General features: G+C 37.3%; 1 protein-coding gene across 4 annotated transcripts in view; it reads left to right on the top strand.

Annotated features, from left to right (window-relative positions):
• The first annotated feature begins 971 nt into the window (after positions 1-971).
• Positions 972-18,694, top strand: part of LOC140936534 (uncharacterized) — a 34,779-nt gene continuing 17,056 nt past the window's right edge. Inside the window, exons 1-16 of one of the 4 annotated variants that reach the window (XM_073386022.1) lie at positions 972-1,096; positions 1,437-1,586; positions 1,948-2,112; positions 3,857-3,917; positions 5,880-5,949; positions 8,292-8,366; positions 9,954-10,052; positions 10,695-10,766; positions 11,283-11,354; positions 12,645-12,713; positions 13,746-13,829; positions 14,393-14,452; positions 15,263-15,414; positions 16,475-16,535; positions 17,267-17,398; positions 18,197-18,493. In XM_073386022.1, the coding sequence (XP_073242123.1) occupies positions 1,036-1,096; positions 1,437-1,586; positions 1,948-2,112; positions 3,857-3,917; positions 5,880-5,949; positions 8,292-8,366; positions 9,954-10,052; positions 10,695-10,766; positions 11,283-11,354; positions 12,645-12,713; positions 13,746-13,829; positions 14,393-14,452; positions 15,263-15,414; positions 16,475-16,535; positions 17,267-17,398; positions 18,197-18,493 (1,680 nt within the window). In that variant the 5' untranslated portion in view covers positions 972-1,035. Of the gene's footprint in view, positions 1,097-1,436; positions 1,587-1,736; positions 1,898-1,947; positions 2,113-3,853; positions 3,918-5,879; positions 5,950-8,291; positions 8,367-9,953; positions 10,053-10,694; positions 10,767-11,282; positions 11,355-12,644; positions 12,714-13,745; positions 13,830-14,392; positions 14,453-15,262; positions 15,415-16,474; positions 16,536-17,266; positions 17,399-18,196; positions 18,494-18,694 lie in introns of those variants that run through there. The other 3 variants (XM_073386021.1, XM_073386024.1, XM_073386023.1) reach the window with 3 other exon arrangements.

Raw genomic sequence — 18,694 nt, 5'->3', positions numbered from 1 at the left:
TACTATTACTGGGTATTACTGAGAACTACATTTTATAAATAGAGACGACACACGGGAAAAACCACTTCGGTAGAAAAGTTTTTATTTGTTCAAAAACTGTGTACAACATTGTTTTCTTAAACTATCAACACCCCAATCTGAACGAACTAAAAATCGTTGTCATTATTATTGATTGAACGTTGAACGAGCTGATTATCACGAGCGTGTAGAAAATCGCCATCAAAAGCGAACTGAACATTGGAGCGTGCGCGATGGTCTCGCGCGTTGTCACCGTTTCAAGGCTACGTCAGACTTATTTGCGTTTCAGAAAAGTATCAATTGATACATCTTTTTTTAAAGGCAAAATTGAATTTCTCGCTTTTAACACCATCGACACCACAGGCTTCAGGGTACAGAACAATACTAGAAAAACGGGAATGCGTGGTCGTCAGCTTTAGCCGACCCCTCTTTTTTGCTTGCGCCGCCTGAGGCGCGCGCGCGCGAGGTAGGGTCTCCTTAATTTCCCTTTAAAGCCCTGCCACGCAGGCTTCTTATAGCAAACTGAAAACTACAACTTCTCCCGTTCCTCGAACACCTCCCTTATTCTGCCACGGTAATAACTTTTTTCTTTGTTTTTTGAATTTTCACTTTCTCGAGTTTCCGTAGACTCAGTTTTCGGTAAATTTCGTGTTGAGAAGACGGTGAGGGGGTTGTCTGTGACCGTCTGTGGTCAAGCCTCTTCTTGTTTTTTGCCGTTAGTTGTGGAACGTGACCAGGCAGGTCAAGTGTCATCTCGAGCAGGTCCTCTTTTAGCGTGGAAAATACTGAAAACAGAGGACGGTCCCGAGGCACCTGCCGGACTACTGATGGTCCGATGACTGACAATGAACCTTGAACGATCAACGGGATTGTACATGTACATTAAGGTTTTCTTGTTGTGGCCTAAGTTTTCACTGAACAAATATGTGTTCCCTCCTTGCGTTGCCAGATTGGATATCTCATATCCCTAAAGTGGACGACTCTCATGGTATTGCCACGGTCGCTCCAGCCCATACAATGCAGCTCGAAGGAACGTACCAGGACTTCGAGATTCTTGGAGATACAACTGTCAGACAAAGTTAGAATTGACAAGGTTTTTTCTTTACCACTTATGCTCTGAGAATCCTTTTGAATGCATAAGAGACCTAAAAACCGCTTGGAATAGAAGTGGCTGGCCTACCCCTAGATGCTTATTAAACCAGGAGCCATGATCAGGGAACCCCTTATTATGGCTCCTGATTAAACCTCCCCGGCGAAGCATAGTGTTAGTTTCAGATTTCTTTCTACTTCCCCTGCAACTTAGAATTTATGGCGTTTCTGTAGTGTTGTACTTTTTGTTTTTTGTTTTCAAGAATCTTATCAAAAAAACTCTCTTCTTTCTGACCGCATGTATGTACCTTGGTCTCTTGCCCAAACAGCTAGTCAAACGGAATTTGAGACAGCAAGCGACGCAGGTATCCAAACAGATCTCTCACACTCAGAGGAAACCCAATCTGCTGTGACGCAAGGACTAAAGTACAAACCTCCAAAGAGGACGTATATCAGGAAGAGAGCGAATAAACCCCAAGGTAAGACAAGGAAGACTTGGCCTGCGACCCTCCGATTTTTTAAAGTGTCTCGTGTTAGCGCGTTCGCGTGCTCTATTTTTGACCAGCGGTAGTTTGCAAGAATGATTCGGTCTGTATGTATGCATGTTATCGTAACACTAGAACCCAGCCTCTCAAGAGTAAGTAAAAGGAAGTTTCGATTTTCCTATCACGGCTTGCGCGGAAAAGTGAACTCTTTCCATCTAGTCTGCTAGTCAGATAACGCATTTTAGGATGTTTGGATCGTCTCTTGATGACGATGAGGGAGATTTCATGTCAACAGCGACAAGAGGGTGAGCATATGTGCTCTTTGATCTCCATTTTTGCTTCGTTTTGTGATCAGGTCATCAAGATGGCGGTAAACCGAGCCCGCGTGACAACTTTCTGTGTGTCTTAAACAGTTCTTCAAAACTCGCGTCGCTGTTTGGTCAGGATAGAGCTTCATTTTCAGGAGGAAACGAATCCTTGACGTACACCGCACCTAAACAGCCCAAGAAAGAAAAACCAGGTATGAATTGGTGTTGAATCATAAAGGTAACTAGAAATACTGAATTTTATTTTGCGGGTACACACCTACTGATCATATCAATTAAGCATAATTCACTTGTTGTAAACACAGTACTGGTAAGCTTTGATCTCTTTTGCATAATAGGTTATGTTCACACTGTAACTGAAAGCCTTTGTTTCATCTCAAAAACCATACTTAGCGCGATCTGTAGATTTGCAGTGTGACTTTTGTGCTAGAGTGGCTACTGATGCTTGTGAAAATGGTGTAGTTTTTATTGTATCAGTTTTCTGTTGTTTTTTGTTATGGCTGTTGTGGCTGTTAACACTATACTTGACGGTACTGCCACAAAAATTGATCCAGCATGGTGCGAACATAGCCTTCTTTGGTGTATCAAAGGGTATAAAGTAATTTCACAGGGTTTGATGCTTGTTTTTCTTCATCCATTCTACTGCTTCATCACTTTCTTCATGTGTCAACTATTAATTTTTGCCAATGTTATGCACTTATCAATGTTAATCTGGAGGTGGGGTGGGGTGGAGGGGGGACAAAGGCTGGGGATTTGACAAAGGAAGATCACCCGTGGTGGGGACTTTTAATTATCACCAAGTCCTGGGGGCGAGGACTTTTGAATTTCCTCCGATTATGGATGACATCTTGGATCGGAAGCTGTAAAAGACCTGGTTACCAGTCGGTTATCAGTTGCATTAGAAGGGGTATTGGTAACCGAAGATGGCGGCCATTGTTCCCACAAGGATTTGTGGGTATTTTTTATACACATGTGCAAGATGGCGACTGAAAGAGAGCATGACATGGCATCTGTTTTTATCCTCTGTATTCTTATTCAGATAAATACATCAGTTCATTTACGTGAAATTGTTTTAGGAAGTTAGACTCTTATTCAGTACGACTGCATAATACAAATGTTTTGGCCGAGTTTGAAAGAAAGTAAATTTGCTTGTTAATTTAACAGCTGCAAATTCGTTACACCGTGTAGGTGGAAAACATTCCTTCGTGATGCTGGCATTTTGCCAGAGCATTTTAATGACAATAATAATTGTTAAAGTACGTTGCTGCTTTCAATGAAACATATTTGACCTCTAGTCTTAATTGGAGGGGTGGAGAATGTGTTCTCTTCTGACCAGTTATACTGGCCCTGGGGTAAGGCATTTGATCACCTTAAAAAATACTTCGAGTTCAAATCCCAGCCTATGCCTGGCTTCCCCTCCCCCTCCAAATTAACATTGATAGGTGCATTAGCAAGTATGCATCTCATCATGTCCACCAGGAGATGGGTATGGGAATTGTATATGCTACCCAGGACCCTAAATTTGGATGTTTTTTTTGAATGATTTTATTTATTTCCCATTCTCAAGAAGGGCCAAATTTTAATGCGCCTCTCTCTATTTCACTGCTGATAATATTGTGAAGCTTTTGTGCCCTAAAAGGAAACGCCTTGAACATACATATATGCTGTACATGTAGGTATCTTTTTTAGGACTCTCCAGTTCAGGCATTCTGTATTCCACAGCTCCCTCTTCTTTTCTGAGCCAATAATCAGCCATGGCTAATCTGTAAGGGTCTGGGAATTAAGTCAATGGACAAAGACATGATGTAGTGGTAGTTTATGAGAATTTTGAAAGTAAATTTGAATTTAAAGGATAGTCACCTGAACCATTCAAAGCTGTTTTATATGGGTTAAAATGGTTTCACTTAGCTGCGTTGTGTTTGTTTTGTTGAATAGCAGCAGCTCAGTCAGGTGGAGACACATCTGTCCTATCTCCAACAGCTGTCCATGCCTACAAATAGTAAGTTCCTAACAAAGTCTATAACCTTAAATTTATGAAAAAGGGAGACCCCTTGGTAATAGGAAACTTCACCAACCTCGATGACAACTCCATTGAAAAAGAGTGATGCCAATTTGCAGAGTTGTTGTTTGGCTCATTAAGCCTGTTGATCAATATTTTGTGTTCTTATTCACTGTCAAAGGGATAACCTCCCAGACAACTTTCACCTTAAGGGTGGATGGTGCCACTCACTGGCACTAAATGTATGCCAGAGGTGATTAGTAACTTTGCATTATTTTAGCTAACAAGAAAGTCTCCATTCTTGAATGTACCGATTAAGTAGCTGTAGCATGGATTGTATTTACTCAGTGACACCCTGAAAGAAAGTTTCTCATTGTATAAATAATTCTTAAAGTAGAAAACCGCAAGGGTTGACAGGCCACTTGATCACTATACTGGTGCAAAACCTTATGAAAACCTACTCTGTATCTTTCCTTTTAAAGGGACTGGTTCACGATAATGCACATGCGTGCCGTTTGTCTCTTCAGAATAAATTTGTTGGGTCAACACTAAATTCGAAATCGCCATTACCGGTACAATCAATGAAAATTCTTCATTTTATTCGGACATCCGTCGCTTTGGCTGGTCTAGTTATACTTCGGTAGTGGTGATTAACGTGTGGTTGTGTCGTTTGACTGGTTACGTTTTAAGAAGACGCAAAAATAATGTTTTGATCATTGAGGTTCAGAAGAGCATCGTGGCCGTCCGGCAACAGGACGTTCTCAAGAGTCTCTGGAGATAGAGAAGCTTAGCCTATCGATCTGGTATGGTTCTAAGACTAGTGTGTGGCATGCGAAAAGAATACACGACACTTGGAAAGTGGTTAAAGGCATGAGTTCGTTCAACTTTGATTTGATTTTTGACTCCGACCTGTAGTTATACCGCAACAGGCCACGCGATCTTCACCGATCTGGTACACTTGAAATGTTCCTTGTATCTTTGCTTTACGATCGTCTATGTTTAAGAATTGATGTTTTTGAAATAAATTATTGCCTGAATATTCTGTTTATAATCTAGTTTCTTTATGTGTGCTACTCGATAACATTTGTTTTGCGGAACACTGACCCGATGCAACGCGAATGAATTTGTTCATTTGCTGATAAGCAATTGAAATTTATGCTCAATTAAGGATAATCTTTATACTCATACGTTGTGTGTTTTTTGTCACCGGTCAGGCGCTATTTGTAGGTATTTCTGGGTTTATATAAGGCGAACTGAGAGAACAGCAATAAGATGTTTGTTTACAAATTTTGTTTGCCGATCGGTGACTGTTAATGTTTTGTTAGCGTGGGTACGACCACGTAAAAATACACGTTGGTAAATGTTTGTTTCAAAGCAGGACAGGGCTGTAAATCTTATTCTTATCGGCTGCAACATATATCTGAGGAGTAGCAAAGAATAAACTTGAATTATGGGGATAAATAAAATCAAACCAAATGCCCGGAAATACTCTCGCGTCGCAAACAATTAATTTGAATTTTGTGAATTGACTTGCGTGCATCTAACTCGCTTCCGATTGGTTGAAAAACAATCAGCTACTGTCAGAACTCATACATGCACATTATCGTGAACCAGTCCCTTTAAACTATTATGCATAATTCTTGGTGGTATTCCCTATTGTCTCAGTGTCATCTTTCTCTCAACACCTTGAAAAAGAGATTTCATTGTTGGTGAATACCTTTTCAAGGTTGTGCTCTGAACCTGTGATATTTAGGGTAACGTACCCAGCATAAAAGGTTTCTTGCCAAAATTAAGATTTCTTAGTCAACAAAGAGCTAAAGTTGAGTGCCAGAGGCAACTGTGCACCATAAGATCACACAATCCTGCATGTACAGTGTACTGATAGCTCCAGCCTGTTTCTACATTGTAAGTTGGTAGAAACATTTTCGATTGATTTTAGTCTTACATCTTTGTTTTTATTAGCGTCAATGGCCAGTATGCTAGCCAAGGGAAGCTAGGAGCAGCAGTTTTAGCAAATCATGCTGCAAATGATGTAAGCATTGACTGATGTTTGTCCTGTTTAAAGCTCATTTCAGTTCCTATGTACATGTAAGACCTGAAAGCATGGGAGAGTTGAAAATTGCTGATCAAACCTCAATATTATTATTCAGACATGGTTATTAGTTTGGATAATTAAGAGTCTGGATCACTGAAAATTTGAATATTTATGACATTTTTCTAGTCACTACTGTTATCATTTCCTACACACGATTGTCCAGTGTAGTTGGGGAAGTCAGTTTTAGCATTCAGCTGGATGCACTTCATTGCTTACGATGTAACTACGTGTACTACTGCTTTGTTTTTAGAGGGAAAACAATGAACAAGAATCCTCTGCTCACTGTGAGCAGAGGTTTCTTTCTGGCATGGCTTTTGGCATTTATTTTTTAAAGGCATTCTCATGGTTTGTCAATCACATAGCTGGTTTGTTTCAATACACCTGGAGAGAAACCGTTGCAGTGGCGGTCTGTGGTTTCTGTTACACATATGTACACCAGGCCCCGGTTGCTCAGGCATGGTTAGTGCTAACCAGCGTTAAATACCATGGAAACCTATACAGTTTGATACCTCTTAACCAACGGTTAGCACTAACCAGGCTTCGAGCAACCGGCCCCAGATTGTTAAATCATTACTAAAGGGATAATGGGGTAAATTTCATCACCTGGAAGAAATACAATGATATCAGCCTATGGCTGCTTTTTTCTAAACCTAGTCATATAAGTACTGGTATTAAGTATCAAAAAGTACTTTAATTTACTCGTCTCATTTTCAGACAGGTAGTTTTATTTCTGGACAACGAAACATGGATGATTAAATTGCTTTATCTCCAGGCATAAACAAATGCAACTGCATGACTGACTAGCCATGCAAACGACTTTAATAAATCCTAAAAGCCATGCCAGAAAGAAACCTCTGCGCCCAGGGTAAAACAAATCCATTTCAAAGGCCAGACCCACGAAAAAAGTCTGTATAATAACATTATTAAGAAGTCTGGTTAATGTAGCCTGCGTAGCAGGCATCAAAAGGGGTAGGGGATAGGGAAAAAGGGTAAAAAGGAGGGGGTAGGGGAGAGAGGGGAAGGGACGCTTGCTATAAGAACCCCCTCTTATTCATTTCTGCGGACGCTGGCGTCCGCAAATTCCTGATTGGCTGAGCTGTAATGAGTAACTCATTGGCGTGTATTAGTGTGGGAGACAAACATGTGGAAGGCATCAAGAAAGTGTTTTCTACTGGCATAAGCTTTGGAAGATCAAAATTACTCCAATCAGGTAGCAACTTCATGTTAAAAACCGAACTTAAACCAACTGTAACAGCTTGTTTAGCAGGCAGAGATGCTCAGGAGGTTTTGTATACTGGATTTGTCCATAAACCGAGCAGCGATTCAAAGTTATTGCGATTCTTGCCAGACATCTGCAATGCCGATATTCAAAAGTCCTCCTTTTCCTCAAAAACATATCCCGTCTTGAATGGAGTTTTAAATCGTTTGCAAAGAGAGAGCTGAATCTTTGGTAAAAACTATCCATTAAGTGTTTTGACAATTGTTTATAATTCTCCTTTACTTTCATTATTCGAGTCTCAGGCTGGCCAGTGTTCTGTTCTTTGTGGCCATCTCGGTGCTTGATGGGGTTGTAAGATAAAAGGTCCTGTGTATTCACACGAAACTGATAATTGTTTGTCGTAGACAGCGAGCAGTAAAAAAATGAGAGACTGCTAGTAGTCTATGTTTGTCGTGTTTGCTGCGGGAGCAAGAATAGTAAAAATGTTTCATTTCGCCCGATTATGATATCACTTGAAAAAAGCGTCTCAACTTGACAATTTCCGGTAAGCAAAATAATTAAGTTCAGACCATGCTGAGAAGCCCCGTACTTGTGATTGGTCACGTACTGACATTGACATTATCAGATTAGTTGAAAAATGTTGGGCGGATATGCAAAAACACCGGCTCTTATAGCAGGTGCTCCCTTCCCTTTCCCCTCTTTCGTGCTTTTCTCCCTCCCCCTCTCCCTCCCCTTTTTGCGCCTGCCACGCAGGCTAGGTTAATAGAGGTCCAGTTAATTGTTATTTGACTGTATACCCTGTATCTTACAACATTTTTGTCATGTGTTTTTTGTGACTGTCATATGCAAATAGTTATTTGTACATGTGAATTATTATGTTATGCTGTAGCACAGACTATTTTTTACCCTTCAATTAATCTGAATTGAGTGGAGCATCAATAAGATTTCTTCTTAATACAGTAGTCAATTATTTTTCTTCTTATTATTTTATGTTGCTAGGAAAATAGCTTTTACAGAAGTGTTTAATGCGAAACTTACTCAAGTGCTCTATTTTTTACAGTACAGAATATTTATATATGCAGCCAAAAAACAGCAAGTTACAACAGGCAAAATCCATGGAAACTTTTCATTCACAGTAAGCCATCTCTCTCTGGATTAATTTTGTAGGACTTTAGTCATAATAAAAGGGTGCATGCAGTAAAGCTCTAAGTTTCTTTTGATAAACTGCTAGACTCTCCACTGTGTTTTAGAACATGACTTGTAAACATGTCATGTGAAATGATCAGCAAAAGAGTGATTATTGGATTGCTTTTTTAAATAATCGTTCGTATATTGCTGTAATTGTAATTAACTGTTCTTTTCTCTTCAGTCTATTATTATATTATTATATTATTATGGTTACTGTATTTATTTATTTTTGCTCTTTGTGGTTCCTCGCCTTTATTTATGTTAAATGTAATTTGTGTTATGGTGGTCAACTAGAAAACCAAATGGTTCACTTGCCCATCATACTCAAACTTTCATATTAATTCTATAGAAGAGTTTATCTTGTTTAACATGATCTATAAAGTCTGTAACTTAGCATTAGTCAAAATACAGTGTATTGAGTGAAAATAAACTGAACTGAACTGAACTGAACCAAGGAGTCCACAAAAAGACCACACACAAGCGTTAATATTGTCAACAATTTATTTTTTGATTTTTTCAGTAGTAATATTATCAAATGTTGAACATTTCATAATAATTGATTATTGTGTCACTTAAGATTTTTGATCAATAATTATTATTCTTGGTTTTCCTGTGACGTCACTAAAATTCAAACTAAGAAACTATCCATTCTTCTGAGTTTCTACTTTCATGAAGCATTACAGCGCCCAAACACCTTTACATAAACAAATTTCTGGTCTGAAAGGGTTCTTCCTTTTGTGATAGAGGACACTTGAATTTCCAGGCTTTTGCGTGAATCGGCATTTAGCTTGTGCTCGGAAAGCTCTTACGTAGGTTTAAAACACTACCGATTTTTTGTGATTTTGCTATCTTAACATTCCTTGTCCCAGAATAAAGTTAGTAATACTTTAATCCTTAGTTGTATGAGCTCCTCAAGAGATGAATTCACGCATTAGTAGGAAAACTCAAAAACAGATTTTTCTGTTGGTTTCTGGCAACCATATTTGTGGCCCTCAAAGGGATGTCAACATACAACGCTTTATAATAATTTGGGTAAAACGTTTTTCTGAATATCTTGCATATGAAATATCATACAGACCTGGTTGTTGGTGAGGCCTTTTGTATATTTATCTTCTTTCATTTCCCAGATTCTGGACTTTCTGTTTTAAATGGTTTGCATTTTATTTTTATAGCAAGTCAGTGAAAACAGAGGATGGATTATTTTGATGATCAGCATACCTATGATTAATGTAGTTTTAAACTTCTGCCACATCTATTTATCCCATGCTCAAAAATCACTCAAAACTCAGCAATACATGAAATCTGAGTCATGATTTATTGTATTTAGGACTGAAAAAGGTTATTCCAAAAATTGTCCCTGTTACAACCTCTACAGTCATAATTTTGTTGGTCAACTTCCTGTCCTTGAAATTCATCAGAAATTATTAGTAGTACTTTTATGCATGAGACTGTTTAAATGTATAATTAATAATTTTTGCTAGATTTAAGGAAAGCAAGGAACTATCTTCACGCCTTGAGGATTATTTTCTTGTAGGTTCAAGGAAACAATTATGCAAGCTTTTATGATGACCAGAGACAAACATGGTCACTTTGTTTTGACTCAGAAAAGACAATTTCAGACTTTGCTAAGCAGGTAAAACAAACAGAATTGATAGTATTAATTTAAAACTGGAACAATGTTCTACAATGTTACTATTAGCTTTCATGTATACCATAATAATTCTTTAAACTGCATTTTGGGTGGTTCTTCATTTAGACCTTACTTTTACAGTATTTTTTGTTTTTTGCACAAACTGCACATGCAGTATATGCAAATTTACACGGTGCTGATGCATTGCACGTGTAAATCGTGCAGAGAACAAAAGATATTGCAAAAGTCGGGTTTACAAGAAGCACCACCAAATGACATATGGTTGACCTTTTAAGGTGTACATGTATTATTAATTTTCTATGTTTGTAACTACCCTTCCATAAAATTATGAATATGCCTTCTTGACCAATCTTGAGGTCAAGATGCCTAGATAATTGTCCAGATTCTTTTTTTTTGCAGTTATAGGGGTGGAGAGAAATTTGAGGTGTGTAAAAATGCAATAAAAAGAACAAGTTAAGCCTGTTATCTATCCATCTCAACCAAACAGACTTGGTTGATGAGGGTTTATTACATGGCCAAGAGAATTTTTTTTGTGCAGTACCAATCATGAAATCCTGGGTGGACTAATTTATATTATTAATTTATTGCTTCACTTTCATTTTAAAAACTGCCTAATTTTTGTAGGTTGGATTGTCCAAGTTCAACTCTGCTCCTACAACTCTTTGCACACAAGACCTTATTCCTGGTGATGGGCAGGTTATCAAATTTTCCTAGTCTTTTTTTCATGTTGGTATAATTTTTTTGTTTTGAATTAATTAATTTTTGTCACTTATTTTAAAAGTTGTAATGAAAGGTTTTGAGCACTTTCCATTCAACAAAAATTCCGGTTTGAAATTTCGGAAATTTCATGTGCCTAATGGAAGAGTACATGCCGGTTGCACAGACCCGACCTGAACCACCATGTGTTTGGTTATTGTTCTTGTAAGCAGGATACAAAAGAGCAGTACTGGGAACAACAATTTTGTCAAATGGAAAGGGCCATTTCAGTCCGACCAACTGAAATGATGAGACTGGTCAAAGTGGACTACCTTCAAAGCTGTTCCCAATTATTCTGGTTGGACCAAACCAAATTGATCCATTCCATTCGATGTACCAACCGAAATTTCCTCAATTCGGGGTTGAATGGAAGGCACCCTTTGTTTTAATACAAATGTAATGATTATAAGATAACTAATAAAATTTATTTTTTGCTGTTTTATTTTGCTGTTTTAGGCAATTGAACTAGGAGATGCTTTGGAAGTCAAATACACAGGGTGGTTATGGAAAAATCATAATTTTGGAAATGTGAGTAGGAAGGAGAGGAAAATAATGATGATGTGCATCTAAAGTTTCCTCCTTTGAAACCTGCACACAATGCAAGAATTTAAATAACACAGTAGTTATACTCTTGGGTTTTAATGATTCAAGTAAACTTTTTGGCCCAGATGCCAGTCTTTTTGTTAGAAAACACATGCAGTGGAACCTCAAAATATAAAAAGGGCCAAGGGAGTGGCAAAATATGTTTGCAGTCACAAGGTCTCACTATACTGAGATTTTTTTTCATATATTTTACTATTGCTGGGGAAAGAACATCATTTGTTAAATGGAGAACGTATTAAAAAGAGGTTCCACTTTACAAATGTACATTGTTATGCATTTTAGCCTAGTTGTGTTTACAGTGTACACCAATTTAAAAAGTGAAAGGTGGAGGATTTTATAAACTTCACATTTTATGAAAGTGTAGGTCTGTCATTAAAGATGTAAAGGCAGAAATGCTGGCATCGTAGTTAGTCATGAGTACAAGCTCAAAAGGTGGTGGGAACTGATGAGAGTGACATACATCTGTACACATGTCAAAGATCAATAACATAGACACATAAATGTTTCACTGGCCAGTTAATAATTACTGTATATTTTCATTGGCTCAAAAACATCTTATATTAAACACAATAAGTTTCCGGTGTAGCTGATGTGGTCGTGTGTAACAAATAACTCAAACTGAATAAAAAAACTTTGCACGGAATTATTTACATTTTACTATTTACAGGTTTCTATTGATGTACAGTTTTTTTTTTACAATTTTTCAGTTGTCACATTTCTATTTACAATGATCTAATTGCTATTTACAATATAATTACATCTGCACTTTTTTAAACCATTGCTTGAAGGAAACTAAAGCTTTGCCTTGCCCTGATTTTATTGGGCAGGCCATTCCATAGCTGCACTATACCTGACTGATTTTATTAGAAAATTCGAGGTAGGCTTGGGGAGCGCTCAGTAAAGAAACATTGAGAAAATCAATAATAACGTGCTAGACACGTAGATTTGCCCACAAGTCAACTTTTTCAAGTGCTGAAGTTCCAAAAATGAGCCCTTGAACCAAAATAGACTTTAAGCAAAAGTCTACTAAATGCTCAGCTTTTGACGTGGTTTTGTTAAAACAAAAAAGGAGGTTTTTTCAGGAATGCATTACTGGACAGGGCCTTAATCACTATTGAGTGGGTCATGATTAAAGTGACTTCTCACGTGGCTTTCAGTTTTATCTGGTTGCTTATGTACTCCTATATTAAGCTGTGGTGGTTTGCCTTTTTAAAGGTATTTGATGGCAATACTGAGACTGATAAGACGTTTAAATTCAAGACAGGAAAGGGAAAGGTTATCAAGGTATTGTTGAATGTAATATTAACATATACTTTTCATGGCTGTGCATATTTTGTCATTAAGTCTTCAGAACATCTAATTTTCTTGATTTTCTCAATATTAAAAATTATAATAAAATTATTGTTTAAAATTTTGTTGCCTATTTCAGTAACTAGTTCTCCTTCCATATTTGTTATTTAAAAAAAAAATTCTCAAGGATTATCCAATTGAAAGTGGATCTGTTGCTTAGTTTTTATGTTTCGGTACACTCTGCGCTGAGCCAGGTATTTAGTAATCTAGCCTAAGGAAGCCTACATGTATAAATATAATTTATCATAATGATTATGGTTGTGACTCTTCAACCGCTTTTCTTCAGGTTTTTTGGGGTATCCCACTTCAACAATAATAATAATATTATAATAATAATGATAAAGATAATGATAATAAGCAATAAATTATTGTTGGATGAAGCTTCATATCATTATGGAGATCGAGGAGGATAACAACCTCCAAGATATCCATAATTCTTCAGATGATACGTAAGTTGAATTCAATATTTATTGTTTTATTATTCATTCAAAATAACTCCTAGTTTAAAAACAAGCCAAAATATGCTTTTCTCCATCGATGTTATGTCATCCATCGAGTTGTATTCTTGCTGTTCTTGCTGTTTTTAGCCAGTAGTTTGCCTTTTTCTTCTTCAAAAAAGCAAGTGAAATGTTCCACCATTTTGCATTGCTCTACCAAAACAAATCAATCTCATCTCCAGGGCTTCTCGGTCAACTGTTTAGCTTTCTGGCAATTATGCTGGTAGTAGTATTGACGTCATTTTTCACATATTTTAAGCCTCTTCCAAATTTGGTCACCACTCACTAGTTATGATGAATTACCCATGGGATATGTTGAGCTGATCAGAAACAGAGAAATATTTTGATATGAATAAGGTTGATGATGATCATAATAATAATAATAATAATAATAATAATAATAATAATAATGACAACAATAATAATAGTTGATACATTTACATACCTGTTTAAATTTCATTTATTTAAGGGATGGGAGCAAGGTGTAATAGGCATGAAGAAAGGTGGTAAAAGGCTTATCGCTATTCCTTCGTCCCTGGCTTATGGTGAAAAGGTATGCGGTCTACATATTGCAAAACTGTATGGTCTGTTTAGGAAGTCTTATTTATACAAATTACTGATTCTTGAATAAATTTAGTTTGTAATAATTGATATTAATCCTGGTCCCAAATTTTGCACAAAAAACACCTTTTGAAGCTAGTCAAGCCATTTTCTGGTCACTCTCTGGCTATATAGGTGGTGGCCTTTTGCTCAACGTGCAAAATAGCAGCTGCATTGTGTATTGAAGTTCAGGCAACTTTTAAACGTAACTTTTACTTTTTTAAAAGCTTATTATGTTCATTGAAATTTTCTGGTCATTCTTGCATGGTTTTCTGGTCTCCTTGACTGAATCATGCTCATTCTGGCATTGTTTAAAAGAACTCTTCCCCTTACTGTAGTTGAATGTCAAAGTTGTGACTGTTAAAACTGATGTTCCAAAAGATATGAGGGGCATGGATCCACACAGGTGGTTAAAGGAAGTTTAGGGGTGAAGGGTTAAATTTGGATCAAATACATGTATCTTAGTATGGATGTTATCACCAGTAAACTAAGTATAATTTTGTTTTAATTTGTCAGGGAGTGAGTGGCAGAGTTCCTCCTAATTCCCCACTCTTGTTTGAAGTAGACGTTCTTAGGGTATGTAGCACATACTACTGTATACTACTTTTAATTAGTCCATTATGTTACAACTTGTCAGTAGGCTTCTGATCTATGTACAAAAATACAAGACTCTGCAAGGCTTCAGGAAACAATGTTATAAATAATTTTCTCACTTCATGTGTTTACTGTGGTACAGTTCTATATGTACAGTAAATTAATGTGTAGGTCCTTTCTTGAAGAAAGCTGCCACTGACAACAGATTATCATGGCGACTTTTTTTTTAATGAGCTGTGGCACAAAACCTCACAGGTCGCTTATTTAAACAAAGTCTAACTTCAGCTGCAGTTTAACAAATGTGTGATCCTCAAGATCTCTTCCTTAGTGGCTTACTTTTAGAAGATAAATACTTTTCTCATCTACTCTGTATGCTTTCATGACACTGTTCACAATAAATGGTGTTTAGATAAGACCTTTGGGCAGATTGAAAATGGCTAAGAACACGGTTTTGTTAAACACTGGCTAGACTACGTTTAAATAACTGGCCTGACAAGTTAATCCCACTTAGAGGAAATACTTTGACTTCAGAAATGACACAATCAAGAACATAATGCTATTGGAGAGAGACTAAAAAGGAAGCGCTTCTGTCAAAGTCTGCATCCGTATCTAAAGAGAAGTTTAAAAAGAACTTGTCAGTGAAAAACATTCAAATTTATGAAAATACCATTTTCAAATAATATTATCATGATTCAGTCATTTACTTCAGTAGTGTTTACATTAAATGCTTTAAACTTGGCTAATTAGAAGTACTCAATTGCTGGTATTAAATATTGTTACTCTTTGTGACAGATCAAATCTAATAGAGATTCAAGTGAGTCTCCACTGACAGTTCAAGAGCCCACAGTCAGTTCCCAGAGCAACTCTGAACAACTTCCTGATATACTGTCTGAGCCAAGTGGTACCAGAAAACGCTCCACAGACTCTGCTGCCTCCCATATGAGGTAATTATTAGCCATCTCATCTTTCTTTTTTAACTGATCAAATTTGAAAAGTGGCATAATGGCCGGTAACATGGTTCATACAGGCTCTGGAAAATCTAGAGAATAGAATATGAATACAGTATCCGGGAAACGTGTTACGTAAACTGTTGGGTGGTATTAAATATTACTGAAGGCTTAAAGCTGTAACAAATAATAAAATTGCAGCCTTGTAAATGCTTTCTCACTTTATTTATACAATTTTTGAGGAAACATTAGTTTGCCCAGAATCCTTTTCTCCTAAACATGTTAACACTGCACTTTTCACATGACATGTCATTACATGACATGTCCCTTGTTCTTGTTTTACTGCATGTGCACCAGGAAATATGCTGAAACTGGTGCTGTTTTTATATTCTTGTGGTGATATTCTCTCAAACATTCTGTTTGTTGCTCATGGCTGAGGTAAAAAATGTGTTGTACATGAACCTCTACACAGTTTAATTTCAACTTAAAGTTTGTTTCTTTCCTCTATACTTTCTCCTTGCTTTTGGCTCCCATCTTTTACATGCTTCATCCAATCAAGTTAAAAAAAAAATTTCCCAGGCAGTACGTGTAGTTTCGATCATGCTCAGATTAAACAGTTTTGATCATAATTCTCATACTGCACTGTCTGATTTGAACCTTTTTTGCAGTGAAACCTATTAAATTCATGTATTTGCTATTGTGTCCTGTTTTGTACAAATTTAATGTGAAGACAGCATAAATCCTAGAAAAGCCCTTGTAAAGCTCTGTTTTACTACAGCTGGATTAGCTGGATTACATGTAGCTCAGTTGGTAGAGCGCTTGACTATAGAGTGGAAGGTCCTGGGTTTTATTTCCGGGGCAGGACTAATACTCAGGGTCTTAAAGTGACTGAGAAATGAAGGTACTTCCTTTGCCGTGCAAACAGCAAGACTTTCACGTGGCTCAGAGGACCAGTGGTGATCCATCTCCAGAGGGAGACATAAAAAAATAGTGTCCTTAATCAGTCCTTTTATGTTGAATACTTTGATACTCAAATGAAGTACTATTTCTTTTACAGTGTACCAGCTGATAGTAGCATAAAGGGGAGAACAGCTTCCATCAATGAACAACTTTCTCAGGTTAGGATGTATATTCTATTGATGCCTTGAAATCAAGTTTTGCATTGCTTCTGTACTCAACATCAGTTAAACAACAGTGGTAATAAGAAGTTGGATGGTACTAGAAGCAGTATGTTAAAAGACTAGTTTGTTGCCACAGGCCTTCTACCTGATCTAACCAGTTGCTCGTAGCTGAAAAGATCAGCAGCTTGAAAGTGTCCTGTGTAGTGTAAGTGAAAGAACAATTATGAAAGAAAAGGAAGATGTAATAGTATTGTAATGATGAAATGTAGCTATCTTGGGTTAACAAAATCTGTGTGCTGCCTCTCATTGCTCGCTACTGCAGGAGATGTTTTGTGAGAGACACTTCTGAAGCAGAGAGCAATAAGAGCCAGCTATTTTTAAGCCATCGCTGCTATCATTGTTATATCAGTAATGGGCAATCAGTTGCTTAAACTTTGGAGAGGCCTGACTAAGTTAAACATTAACACTTTAAGCCCCAATATCCACTTAACAATTCTCCAAACTGATCTCCATACATTTCCTTAAAGAATTAGTTGGGAGAATTTGATAAAAGATCAAAGCATTTTCCCTGAGGTGATCATTTTATTAAATCTCATAACCTTTTCTTTTGATAATGTATTGATTTTGTGAGGAGAAAATCGATGTTGGTCAGTCACTCTTGGGACTTCAAGGGTTAATGTGGTCACTGTACTGTGGATGAAATAATTAGTATTCCTTACATTTTGTAGTCTCCTGGGAAAGGCACAGACAAAGCTCGTTTGCTTGCCAGAATGTCTAAAATGGGTAAGAATCCATTGTCTCTTCCTGGAGCAGTTGTGGCTGAACCAGAATATGATGCTTACATGGGCGAACCAGAGCAGGTACTCTTGAGAGTAACATAGGAACAGACTGGTTCCTGATTGTTCAAATGTTGGATAATGCTATCCACAGGATAAATCACTAGCCAGTGGATTATAAGTCTAAGTGAAACCAATAGAATTGAGTTGTGCGTTGGACAGAGATTTATCTAGTGCATAGCAGTGATAGTCATCCCAGGGGTGCTTATATCATATACACAAATCATCTGTCCTGTTTGACCAGTTTGAAATATCTGTTTTTGAAAATTCATTGTAGACTACAAAATATTCATTTTAACTACAGTTGATTATTATAGTTTGTACAACGTACGCTTACTGTTTACATTAACTGTATCTCCCTTAAATACCATTATTATACATTGTACTCACTATCTGTCTTCTCATTGGCCAAGATCCTACAGCTAATTTTGGAAATCGGTGCAACCTACAGATTAGTTAGTTATCTGCTAGTAGATAACTGACTAATCTGTATGTTGCGTCCACAATCCATGATTTCTAATAACAATATCAATTTAGGTTCCCTGCAATGTTGTGTTTGTCGTTATTTTCATCAAAACAATGTATAATAAAATAATCGTTAGATTCAGTTTTTGTGATATCCTAAATAGTCAAGGTCTCGGTAAGTGCTATCAGCCTTGGCCTTCGGCTCGACTGATAACAATTACCTTGACCTTGATTTTTCCAGATATCACTAAAATCTCATCCAATAATTGGTTATAATTTCATTTGATTTAAGTTGCAGGAAAACATGCTAATCATTATTACAGATTAATCTTATAATGATGACAATAAATTCTATAGGAGGTGCCCCCCAGTCCAGAGCCAGCTGTTCGTGACACAAGATCAGAGAGTAACGCAACAAGCCCTCCAACTATCAACTCCAATCCACATCCCAGCCCACGGGCCAAGCCTCAACCACCCCCCAGACCTGTTCAAGTTCATCCTGAAGTCCATCAGACAATGCACAATCCAGCTCCAACTGCACAGACATTGCAGCAACCTGTAATCAACCCACAACCAGTAATGAATCCACAACCACTGATGCCGTCAGCCTTCACACCACAACCACAACCACAACAGTCACTTGCTTTGTATCAGGTACGTTTCTCATACTTACTTTACATTTTATACTAACTGTACAAATTTGTAGAAACTCTCAGCATTTCATATTTTTTGTAGTATGAGGTCAGTAGTCGAGAGTTGTTGTCTGAGTGTGCACATGCCACAATTTTTGTGCTTTTTAACTCGTGGGTACGCGCGAGCGTACCACGAGTTATTGCAGGGACTGAGATATGCAAA

This window comes from Porites lutea, chromosome 5 (assembly GCF_958299795.1).
Source record: "Porites lutea chromosome 5, jaPorLute2.1, whole genome shotgun sequence".
Lineage (NCBI taxonomy): Eukaryota > Metazoa > Cnidaria > Anthozoa > Scleractinia > Poritidae > Porites > Porites lutea.
Note: the sequence above shows the minus strand (reverse complement) of the source record. Positions and strands in the feature narration are given on the sequence as shown.